Consider the following 12113-nt stretch of genomic DNA (forward strand, 5'->3'; position numbering starts at 1 on the left):
CGATGAGCGTCCTCGCCTCCACACTGCGCCGACGCGCAGCTACCTGCCGCAATGGTCTGCCATCGACGGCGGCTTGGAGCTGCGGACCCCGAGACGGCGCGCGCATAGCTCCCCAGCAGCTCTCTTCTCACGGAACGGGTCGCCGCCATGTGTCGGACACGGCGGGCAAGAAAACCAAGGCGAAGACGGCCATCTTCTTTCCAGGTTCGTGAAGCCACCGAGCTCCCTACATTGCCGTCGCCGCCCCTGGACAGGGCCGGAAGCTAACCGCACATGCGTTGCAACAGGTCAGGGTGTCCAGAAAGTAGGCATGATCACGCCTTGGTTCGAGGCGTTCCCGCGTTCGGCCCAGGCCATCATGGACGAGATCGACGAGCTCATGGGCTACAAACTCTCGTCCATCATCCGCGACGGGCCCTCGAGCGTGCTGACCGCAACCGCTAACGCCCAGCCCGCCATCATGGCCACGAGTATTCTCATCCTCCGCATCCTGGAACGTGAATTTGACTTCAAGCTCACCGACCGCATCGACGTCTCTCTCGGCCACTCGCTTGGCGAGTTCGCCGCCCTCGTCGCCGCCGGGATCCTGGCCTTTGAGGACGCCCTATACATATGCCGTCGGCGCGCCGAGGCCATGGCCGAGGCCACCCAGATGGCAAAGGACCAGTGGGGCGGCGACTACGGCATGGTAGCCGTGGTCACGGAGCCCGAGTACCTCTCCTCGCTTATCGAGGCCATTGACGACTTTGTCGGCTATCGCTCGACGGGGGCCAGGAGCGACCATGCGGAGGATATACAGCCCATCGACCAGGTGCTCATTGCGAATGTGAACAGCAAGAACCAGATCGTGCTTAGCGGCAACATCGAGAAGATTAAAGAGCTCGTCGCCCATGTGCGCCAGTTCCTCGGTCACGACCCCAGGGCCGTCCGGCTCAATAGCGACAGCCCGTTCCACAGCCCCATCATGCGGCCCGCCGTCGGGGTGATCCGCGAGCTGCTCGCAGGGAAGAGCCGGGCCCGGGGCAGAGAAGGCGAGGATATGGTCAAGTTCCCGGCGGATTTGATGTGCATCAGCAACGTCAGCGCGAGGCCGTTTCAGAGCACAGAGGACGTCAAGGATTTGCTGGCGCGGCAGTGCCTGGAGACGGTGCAGTGGTGGGAGAGCATCAAGTATCTGGATCAAGAGCAGAAGGTCAGGCGGTGGCTCGGCATCGGGCCGGGCAAGGTGGGGAGGAACCTCGTGGGCAAGGAGGTCGGCATGAGAGGGATGGACAGGGTCAAAGGCGGCGGCGTGTGGGCTATTACTGATCCCGACGAGATCGAGGATGTGCTGAGAGGGCTAGAGAAAACGGAGTGTCTAGATGATGAGGATGAATAGGCCTGTGGCTATTTGGCGCACTGCTCAGTGGCTTCAAGCAGAGCAGCCACGTTGGCTGTAAGAGTGGCAGCAGATTCAACATTGTAACGGGATAAGCCGCGGGATAGACAGGCGCTACTCGACACGCACAATACCTTCCAGAGCCGTTCGGCCTCCATTTGCCGGAAATGACACCTGAAAATTTCACTGGAAAGTTCCAAGAATGCAGTAGAACAAGTGCTCGCTGGTTGAAAGTTGCGCCGAGGTACGGGGCTCTCGAGGCCGCCTCCGGGTCCAGTCCAGGACCGGGATAGTGGGGCTGCCTGGCAAAGCTCCGAGCTCCAACCGTCGGGGCCAGCTCTCCAGCCCGGATGTCGAACCTCTCCAGCTGCACACACGCCACCGCCAGACCACCAGCATGGCCACATCAATACCCTCGATCGCCTGCCTGGGCGTGATAGGTCGTCACGTACGTCTCTGCCCTGGCTCGACGCCGTCCCCCCTCCATCCCGCGACTCATCCTCAGCCACCGACCACCCACACCCCTTAAGCGAAGCTAACACCGTCCTGCGCGCCCACAGAACAACCCTCTGCACACGACCATCCTCCCGACGACGACCGACCCCAAGACCGGGGCGCCGGCCCCGCTGCGCACACCGCTGCAGTTCTCGCTGCTGCTGTCCAGCACGCTCGACGTCTTCGCCAGCCGCGCCCGCCACGCCTCGGCCTCGGGCACCCTGCTGTCGGGCGACTTCGGCCTGCTGCACGCCGTCGACGACCGCCTGGCCGCCTACGGCTGGGAGACCAACACGGGCGTCAAGTTCGTCGTCGTCGTCGACATGCGCGGCCGCACCCTGGACCGCACCGGCGGCAGCACGGCGTCCTCCTCCAAGAGCGCCGCCGCCGCTGCCGCCGCCGCCGCGAGCGCCACCGGCGTCGGCCTCCGGGAGGGCGAGCTCAAGGTCGTCTTCCGCGCCATGCAGACCGCCTACGTCCGCCTGCTGCAGAACCCGTTCTACGACCCCGACGAGGCCGCCGCCGGCGCCGCCGGTGCCGCTGCCCTGGGCAAGCGCATCACGAGCCGCAAGTTCGCCGAGGAGATGAGGCGCATCGGCGAGGTTTGGGTCCCCGGCAGCGTGAACGCCCTTTAACAGATAGCGCGGGCTTGCGCTGTGTTTCGAAGACCGCAGGGGGCTGGATTGCAGGGACGAGGGGGGAGGACTAGGCGAGAAAGTGGCCAAGTAGGGAATGATTAGTGATGAGTGAGCATTTGGCATGGCGTTATACGGAAGGGCATCGTTCCGTCTATGGCGTTGGGAATAAATTCGGCCTCTGGAGTCAAAGTCAAAGACAGCAGCCACCTGGTGAAAGTGGCCCGGCGAGATCTGTATTTGAGGATTGCATATTAAACATTGTTTAAAACGCTTTGTGGTCTCATGCGAAGAACCGCGATCTACTTTTCAATCGTGCAGCCATTTATTTGCTCGTGCCAACGATAGTCACACAGTCGAGTCGCCGAGCAAGTACAAACTACGATGGATATGCCAGCAGGTAGATTCGTCCAGATAATCGTAACCAGCTCTGTCGAGAGATTCTGATGCTGTATCAAAATCGGCATGTAATAGTGGTTGAAGAGCATTCAGGGGTTTCAGTCAGCAGCTGGGGGCTATCAGATACATACTTTGCTTCTATTGGGTATCTCTGAAGGTGTTCTCCGTAGGGTAGACCTCTGGTAGGGAGTCAGCCCAGAATTGGGGCAGACTATCAGTGAAGAAATCTCGGAAACGTCGTGTAATCAGTCACCTGCGGTCAGAACAAGGCAGGATGTCACTCGAGGTGATCAGGTGAGAAAGTACACGCGATCTGTGATGATTTCTATTTGACCCCTTTCAATTGAAATTAAGATAGAGGCCGATCAAAACAATCCTGGTTACAGCCATGGGAGCGACCGAAATACAAAGAGCATCCCTTGGGATGCTCGGTGACTGGACGTGAGCACGGCTGCAGAAGTTTGTTGTCCCACATAGATATACATGAACGTTCCAGTCAAAGGCTCTGTGATGTGACATGGCCATAAACTTGAAGAGTATCCGTGCTATCGCTGAAGTAACAATCGAAGGTCGCCTCGATATGCATGGTACGGGGCCGCTCTCTCGTTGCATGCTTGACTTGCCCTCGAGGCAGAAGTCGAAGTGATAGAGACTGACGAGACGCCGATTGCAGAAATATTGAACAGGCCACGCTCAAGGCTCTGTCAGTCATCCAACACAAGCCAGTGCTACCGCGTTCCGGTATGAGTAACTACAGAGCATTCCTTGTTAGGTACATCATGTGTGCTCTTTTCTCGCTATAGATGATCGAAATGGGCCACAAGCTGTTTAAACATGGTGCCCAACCTTGATATGATTGAATGTATCATGGACTTCGAAAAGATGTCATATCTCCCTCATTTGACTCTGCTGCCGGGTTCCTGACTCACCGTGACAGTACTGATTGATCAGTGTCGCATGAGGCACTGGCTGTAGTAGCAAATAATTCCATGCTTCACAAAAAAGTAGGCTATGTATCGAAGGTTCCCCGAAACAGGCGTTCAGACAGCGGTTATTTCCCCCTTTCCGCATGCCATGGAGATTCAGACATGACCTCTACATCATCGGCAGGAGGGTTGCGTGCTGCACAACAATTACAGTTATGCGCCGCAGGTCGTCGAGGAACGCCGAGCGATGTTGGGCTTCTATAAGGCCATGTTACATAAGGTGGCGGTCTTCTAACGATGTGTTTCTACTCACTGCCATTGCCAGTTGCCCATTGGGATGAATACATCTATGATTTCAGTAACACTGTAGTGGCTGAGGCGATCGAATAGGCACGAGCTATGCTTGTTCCTAGATGGCGACTGACAAGTGGTCCAATATCTTATACTCATCTTGGAAAGAACCAGGCCACTCTACAAAACACATGAAGAACATGGACTCAATTATCAGCTCTGACTCTACCCATCAACAACAGTAAAGCAATGATTTACCGTGTCGAGGATCTCCTGCCTCGAGTGCACTAACATCTTCTCTCTCAATTTCCAGTGTGCCTTGTCACATGCCTCCTGGATAAGTGTTCATCCGCCTGGTGGGTGCCAAGGCACGACGAGGCTTGAGCGGCGAGCATAGACAGCGACACGCAATTCCGCCCGGCCGGCTCTCGTACCACCGGAACAGCCGTCTACGTGATCCGTCGTCCCCCCGGTGGGTGAAGAGAGTTTTTGGCGATCTTGCTGCGCGGTACTTTTCGCAACAGGTCTAACATCCACCTCGTCGCAACCCGCCGCCCCCGAAAACTTTATATGACAGAGACAGCGGCAACGCAAGATGCGACGCCTTCCGGCTGTCGGGCATCAAGAAAACTTACGATGGCCAGAGGCTCTCCATGTCCTCGCATACAGGGGCGGGGCTCCGCCGGTCGGAACGCGTCAGATGCGGTGATCCGCCGGGTATGTCCTTCGTCGCTGTCAGCGATGCTGGACCGAAATATGTGCATGTGCGTAGTGAGTGATTAGATTTCTCCAAGACTCAATCGGGATGGACTCTCCGACATGTTGTAACCGTACAATCTACACGGAAGCCCAAAGCATTTTAGGTTTGGCTGTCTCCGTGACCATTGGCGCCAGATCTTCAGTTTCGGCAATATATGTTTACTGATCACGTTGTTTATCTCTTGGTCTACCGTAGTAATTGCCTATGAGATGACAATCCCACTGCTCACTCGCCTGAAGAGAGAGACTAACGTTAGTCACGAGCTTTGATGTGCAAAGTTTCATGGCTGTTTTCGTCAGGTTCCAATGGTGAGAGTCCAATACTCTCGCAATCAGCGCAACTGACCCGGCGCTATTCGCGGCAGTCACAATTTTTCTCCTCCTTGTCCCATTTCCTCTCTTCTCTTTCAGTCATGCTAAACTCGACAGTTTCTGTTACGTTTCAAGAGAAATAATGGGTACATATGTTCCAATGACAAGGGAAAGGAGCCTCATGACTTATAGGGGCTGCAAACAAGCCTTGTGGTTCTCGCTCCGGCGTTTCCCCGTCATCGGAACCTTGTACTACTTCTGCTCCATGACATATCTAAGGACAAAACCCTGGTCTTATGTAACGTGTTAGTCGACCTGACTTACAGTTCTGCCCAGGGCACATGACGCAAGACCTATTTCTGTAATCCGTGTCATGTTGAGCTGGATCTTGGAATGCCATTCTCCCACGCTTTTGCCAGGATACGAACGTCTGGGCCCACTCGGAGTCGGACTACTTGCGACAGACTCTTTGCAGCATGGCATCGGCATCGAAGCCGTGAAAATAACGTTTAATTGCGACCCAATATCTGTCAAACCTTATTGTTCCGAGTAGCGGTTGGGATGTGTAGCACTGACTCGTCGATTACCAGACTGATGGGCCTGGGGTTTTACTAGAGAAAGGCCGTAACAGGAATGGCTAAGCGGGAGGATCATAGTTAGTAGTGTCGACCTAGAAACTCTAGGTCTTCTAGAAGCCTTCTGGAAACGCCAGAGCCAGCCACTATGTACATAGTATGTGAACGACTCACTCGTGGTCTAGCGGTTTTCCCATTGTGTCAAGGACAAGTGTGTCAAGTCAAGAACGTCTGGTTCCTGGATCGGTGGATCGATCAAACATGGCAAACGACCAAGCGCTGCGTACTAGGATCGGGGGAGCACTTCCAGTCAGGTGACCCTTGTTCCTTTGCGTGATGGTTGCCATTCCTCTCAGGTGCTGATAAATATAGTTTGCAGGCTATGCAATACTGCCACAGATATGATGTCGTTCGGGACCGAAACCCACCGTGAGATAGTCTTCCGTTGACCGCCAAGATCACGATCTGGCGAAACCATTCAGTGGAAATTTGGGCTTTGGGTACCTCGTGGTTCTCAGTAGCCTCTTTAGAGAGAGGGCCGAGCCCATCACGCGCGACAAACAGAACCAAACGCCTGACTCGGGGCCTTGCGGCCGCTTCGGCGAGAGGGACGAACTGTTTGGCGTCGGGTTTTGGCGTAGGGGCTGGGTTGCTTGGGCCCCCCACGCGGCTTTGCACAGCAGACAAAGGTGGCAGCTGAAAGCCTGCGATGTACTCCATAGATTGGGGGTTGATGGATGGTGATGAAGTTGCGTACCGCGTGTGACGTGGCGTATGTATAATTTGTTGGCGACATGTACGTACTCAGACGGGCTTGAGGCTAACGACGAAGCCAACGGGTGCTTGGAAACGACTTATCGAAAATACAGTTTACTGCAGAGCATGGCTGAACCTTGATGTCTTATGCGGTAGCTGTTAATTATTCTCTTTCTGGTCTCGGATTTGGTTGCAACACAGCTAGCTTTTCCGAAGCTGAAGTCTAGTGGGACATGAGAATTACAAAGGCTATTCATTGTATTACAATTTTCTGGCAATACTAGACGGCTTGGCGTCGAGGTATAGTAACCCCTAGATCAACTGGGGAAAGCAGTGCAAGGGTCATTAGTGGAATTGAATTGTGATTATTGGCACAGTACAGCATGTCCATGGGGACATGCCATCGCAGCTGTGGCTGGCTACTCGTAATGGATCTCTGCCTCGGCTGCTATCTGCACTTCCTGGGGCCCCCTCCTGAGAGCCTCGGCATACATAGTACGCCAGAGGGCCTTGAAGCTACGAGATGCACGAATCAACGGAAGGTGAAGCGCGGTGTTGCGGCTCGTCAGGGAAATGAGATGCTGCATGCGTAAGTGTGTCGAAAGGTGTGCTCAAGAGGCTAGGCTGGGGATGGGTTTCCATCACCAGCCGCAACGACGGTATGATGAGAGCGCCACCTCAAGCCTACGAGCCACGAGCCACACGTGTGGATGGTGTTTCAACTTCCCCGGATGCAATCAATGCAAGCAACCAAGCAGGCAGGCTGGCTGGCTGGCCGGCTGCCAGAGGCCGCATATGGTGGTTGGGGTACCTGAGCTCTCAACTTCAGATGGAATTTCAGGGTCCTGTCTGCCGGTCGTCCAACTGTCTCCAGGCCCAAAGGGGCGATTTGGTTGGCGCAGGCGCAGGCGTTGGAGCTGGAGCTTGAGCTTGGGGCAGCCCGGGGCGCAATTGGGGAAAGCGCAAATCGGCACCGGCGAAGTTGCATCACCGTGCAGCTCCACCCAGTCCTGCCCGTAGCTCCAAAATTTCATGGTCTTTCGCGATTGGAATCACACCCGACGCCTTGCGACGGTGGCAACGACGACGACAACGACAGCGACAGCGATAGCGACAGCGACAACTCCGGCCTGAGCTACCCATCACGGCATCCCGCATCTGTTGAGAAGCTTGATACTCGCAGCGTCACCCCGTCCGAGCCTTGACACAGCCGCCACGTGCCACCCTGCCCGGATCCTCCCGTCGTCATCAAAGCTTGCCGACCCGTGCTATCCGATAGAGACCACATCTTGTCGAGCTTCGCACGTGGCGAGCCCATCAATACCACGAATATATAGGCACAATACACGCTTTGGACATGATCAGGGCATCGGTACGAGAGTATGTTGCGCTCCTCGGAGTCCGATCCGGCCCTGGTTCGTCGCAGGCCATCAGCAGCATCTGGGCCAGGAGCTTCTCTTCACAACCCCAGTTCCTAGCCAGGACTGCTGCTCCGAGACGCATGCTATCATCTTCTACCCGGCCGCATATCACAACCCCCGCTACTAAGTTCCGGCCGTCGCCTTGGCGATCATCACGGCGCAACTTTCATAACTCCTCGAGACGACGTGACACTAAGAATACCACCGACGGTGCATCAAGTAATGGTTCGTCAAGCAAAGTTCAAGAGCCCCAGGGCCTTTCTGCTAGGCTGAAGAAGCTCTCGAGAGAATATGGCTGGACTGCCGTGGGGGTCTATCTGGCGTTGAGTGTCTTGGATTTTCCGTTCTGCTTCCTACTGGTCCGAGTTGTAGGCACCGACAGAATAGGTGAGCAGCAACTGCATGATTGGGGTTTTTTTTTTCTGGCCAGAAGTACTGACGTCAGTAGGGGAAATCGAGCACTACATCACTTCGAATGTCAAAAAGTTGATCCCACAGCGCCTCAAGGACAGGTGGCACGAATATCAGAAGGCACTCAAGCAAGCCGAGAAGGAGAACCTGGGAAATGACGAGATTAGCGAACACGTCGAAATGGCCGGCTGGGGAGTGCAGGAGGCAGAAGAAAGAAACAAGGCTGAAGCTAGTAAGTGTGTGCTCAATGATACTCCACCGCCCTGACACTAACCCGAGCTCTCAGGTCTTGGAACGCAGCTGGCGCTCGCCTACGCTATCCACAAAAGTTTCATCTTCATTCGGGTTCCTTTGACTGCCGCTGTGCTGCCAAAGGTTGTGAAGGTGCTCCGGTCTTGGGGATGGAAGATCGGGAAGAAGAAGGCCAGCAAGGCCAAGCCCTGAGTCATGTAGACTTCTTGACCGGCAGCTGTTTTGTATAGGCGACATCGAACTCCGCCACCCCATGCGGGCATCCCTGTCTCGAGTTCACTTCAAGGTGTGATTTTGTATAGGCTTGTACGATTTTCTTGTTTGCTGTATGTACACTTAGACTCTCTGCTCATGCACTGTAACTTACATAGTTGAGCATGTAAAATTCGAAAACACCAGGACTCCATGGGAATGAATCGTCGTGAGCCCTGCCGCCTTTGAACAGACCCATCACATCACTGATGCAGCTAGACCCTGCAAAGAGCAAATAACAGGCAAAGCGTGTGTGTGGGGAGGTTGTCCGAGAGCAAGAAACATCGTGATCGACCCGCAAATTGCAGCCAGCGGGCCAGCATACTTTTTCGTTTCTTCCTCGTCGGGTTTCGTATTCCGGCTCAGTGGAGGCTCGATCTTCTTGTCTCCAAATGGACAAGCAGGGTCATGGGATCTGTGAAGGCGACTTTACCAGCAACAATCAAGTTCCAGGTCCTGACAGCTCCGCGTGCTTGGCAATTATGCTTATTCCAGAACCAGATGCATCGGGTGTGGTGGTAAAGATCCAACGAGTGCGGCAGGGAGCGATTGAATTGATAGGCTATAGCTAATCCGCACGCTGAAGCTCGCCCCTGATAAGCCGCCGGTAATAAGCACAAAAGTGATGGATACGACCGTGACGGTCCTGCGCTGCATATGCGCCGGAGAATTCCAGCACCTCCCCCAGGACCCCATATACACGGGTCACTATTGTGGGTTGAAGATCAGGGCCCCAGCAGCCCAGGGTTCAAAAGCTCCGTTCGCTCAATGATCGCCCCTGCAACGGCTAGAACGGCCCTGAGGCAGACATGGGTTGAGAAACGGGAGTCAAGGGGATGGGCAGGCAGTTTTCGGACGTATCTCCAAATGCGGAAGTGTGCCTCAACTTCAACCTTTCGCTATGTGGGAACTTCACGATGCTCCCCGTGAATCGCATTTCTCACACACCTTTTAAGGTTTCTGTCCTCCGTGTCTCATTATTTCCACCCATGCGCCCTCGGAGAGTGACAGCAGCGACCTGCTTTCCCAGCCTTTCCCAGGGGGGACTCGCTGGCGATCCTCTACGGTGCTCGAGTTCCGATCGTCCCTAACCCATGAAGGTTTGCAATCCGCCACCCATTCGCTTAACGAAACTCTGCGGCCACTTTCCGGGGACTATTGGCTACCTTGGCATTTGTCGGTATCGTCTTCCCCTTGCTTCCCAGGCTTTTGTTTGCCCAGGAGCCCCAGCTAGCATGTATGCAGCTACTGAGATGAGATGCGCTTATTCAGAAAGACCACGCAGCGGCTGAGCCCTCCCAGTCCCTTGGGTGGAAAACTGGGGCTGGTGGCGCAGCTCGACCCGAATTGGTTCCCAAACGGGCTGTTCGAGAAATCTTATCACGACAGAACTCAGGAACCGCCACGAGGTTCTGGGCCATTACGCAGTGCAATCCAGGGGCGTCCTTCACCTGCTTCGAGGTGCATCCCGGGACGATTCTGGACCCGTCCGTTCCCAAGTTCCATGACTAGAAAACTGATGCTTCTAGCGCCTCCATTAATGCACGTCCTTGATCTGATGACAGTAAGCCTGACGACCATGTGGAAGCCACAATTTCAATAAACTTTGCACTGAAACCCCAGCGGTGACGAAGAGCAATTTGGGGGTCCTGGGGACGCCTTCAGGGCCCCCCCGGAAACAAGACTGAACTATACGGCAAGGCTCCCGACGTTAGGGAGCAGTCTGCCGATTTGATTGACATGTATTCACCCGGGTTGGAATGCGCTGGCTTGTGACGCCCGTCCGGCAGAGGCGCAACGTCCAGATGTCATCTACGGCTTCAGATTGGAGGCCGCCTGTCGCATAGCAAGCAAGGGTCTCCGAATATGGTTTAAGCAAGACCAGACGAACGTTTGACGTGCTTTTAGTCGTGGGCATCCCGTGCTCCCGGGCTTTGCTTGCGATCGCACACACGTCGCTGCAAAGGCCGATCAACCTGAGACACCGTCCATCGGCGCTATCTCAAGGCTGAAGACGATGGACGAACCTTAACGACCCTAGCCTACGCCAGACCTAGCGAGCAGCTGACAACACATCGCTCACGATATGTAGAATCGAAGTATCGCAGAAAGGCTAAAAAAAAAAATGCGGGCGGCTAAGCGACCCTTCAAATGCCATGACCACAGAGGCATTCTTACCACGGATTGGCATCGTCGTCGGGTTGTCCCATCTCGTCTGAAGTGATCGTCTCCCATCGGCGTTATACTATTGCAGCCCCATCTGTGTCAGTTATACGCCCGGCGAAAGACCGTGGACCGCGTCCGTGCCTCTACGGGGTCCCTAGTCTTTGCTCGACATCGAGCAGGCGGTGTGAGGTGCCTGGAAAAGAGTCCGAAAGACAGAAGCAGATTGTTATGGGAAACCTAGAAATGACTCGCATTCCCCAGTTGTGCAGCGACGTCAGTGGTTCAAGAATAGTGCCGAAGTGTGTAAAGGCGTAGCCTGCGACCGCGTCCACGGTTTCGGGTTACTAAGACTTGGACACGAGGCCGGCCAATGAGATTTGACTTGCGCCCACGACCGGTTCCCAGGCGGACGGAAGCCGAAGTACCTGGCAGGATTCAAGTAATCAAGTCGCCTACCTTGGCTAACAGGAAGGTTTCCCAGTATTGGACTTGACAAGAGTTTCTAGAGGGGTGCTCGTAATTTCAACTAGTCGAATCTTATACCGACATAACCAACAGTAGTCGCCCAGCTAGTCCTCGTGTCGTCGTCCCAAGGGGATCACTTACAGTTTCCGGTCGGGTCGGTCAGCTGGTGAAGCGCAGAGCCAGATCAATAAACTATGTTCGCGGATCGTACTATGTACAGATGTACAAGGCAGTGCCGGCGGTCGGAAGCACGGGGTGGGCTCTGTGTTTTTAACCCAGCTCACAGCGTCATCTGCGGCCTGCTGTGTAATATTTACGTACGTACATTGGCGAAATTGCCCTTGACCCTCTTTCCGCAGACGAACAGATCGTCGGGGCGCGCAGCGAGGGAGTGAGGGAGTGAGTGACATGCGATGTAACTAAGCTGGACCCCTAAGAGCGACGTGCCATCCCACATCCACATCCAGCCTACTCTACTAGTCATTGCATCAGTTCCCGTTAGACATGCTTTCGAGCCTGGCCTGGGAAGGGTACGTACTCTGGCTAGGGTCATGGCTATGAGTGGAGCAGTACCTGCGAGTCCAGATGCCTGGGCCGTGTACCGAAGACCTCTAGTCGGG

The 12113-nt window shown here is 55.1% G+C and overlaps 3 protein-coding genes across 3 annotated transcripts; all 3 read left to right on the forward strand.

The window, feature by feature from the left end:
* Window positions 1-2: 2 nt before the first annotated feature.
* On the forward strand, window positions 3-1378 carry JN550_001850 (uncharacterized protein; the record flags this gene model as incomplete). Its single annotated transcript, XM_049313079.1, has 2 exons — window positions 3-204; window positions 288-1378. 2 exons carry the CDS (start codon window positions 3-5, stop codon window positions 1376-1378), a joined length of 1293 nt encoding a protein of 430 aa, XP_049175911.1.
* A 397-nt stretch (window positions 1379-1775) lies between these two features.
* JN550_001851 (uncharacterized protein) lies at window positions 1776-2508 on the forward strand (the record flags this gene model as incomplete). Its single annotated transcript, XM_049313081.1, has 2 exons — window positions 1776-1826; window positions 1939-2508. 2 exons carry the CDS (start codon window positions 1776-1778, stop codon window positions 2506-2508), a joined length of 621 nt encoding a protein of 206 aa, XP_049175912.1.
* A 5375-nt stretch (window positions 2509-7883) lies between these two features.
* On the forward strand, window positions 7884-8802 carry JN550_001852 (uncharacterized protein; the record flags this gene model as incomplete). Its single annotated transcript, XM_049313082.1, has 3 exons — window positions 7884-8334; window positions 8396-8590; window positions 8645-8802. 3 exons carry the CDS (start codon window positions 7884-7886, stop codon window positions 8800-8802), a joined length of 804 nt encoding a protein of 267 aa, XP_049175913.1.
* Between the last annotated feature and the right edge of the window lie 3311 nt (window positions 8803-12113).

This window comes from Neoarthrinium moseri (assembly GCF_022829205.1).
Source record: "Neoarthrinium moseri strain CBS 164.80 chromosome Unknown scaffold4_Wmoseri_CBS_16480, whole genome shotgun sequence".
In the NCBI taxonomy this organism is placed as follows: Eukaryota; Fungi; Ascomycota; class Sordariomycetes; order Amphisphaeriales; family Apiosporaceae; genus Neoarthrinium; species Neoarthrinium moseri.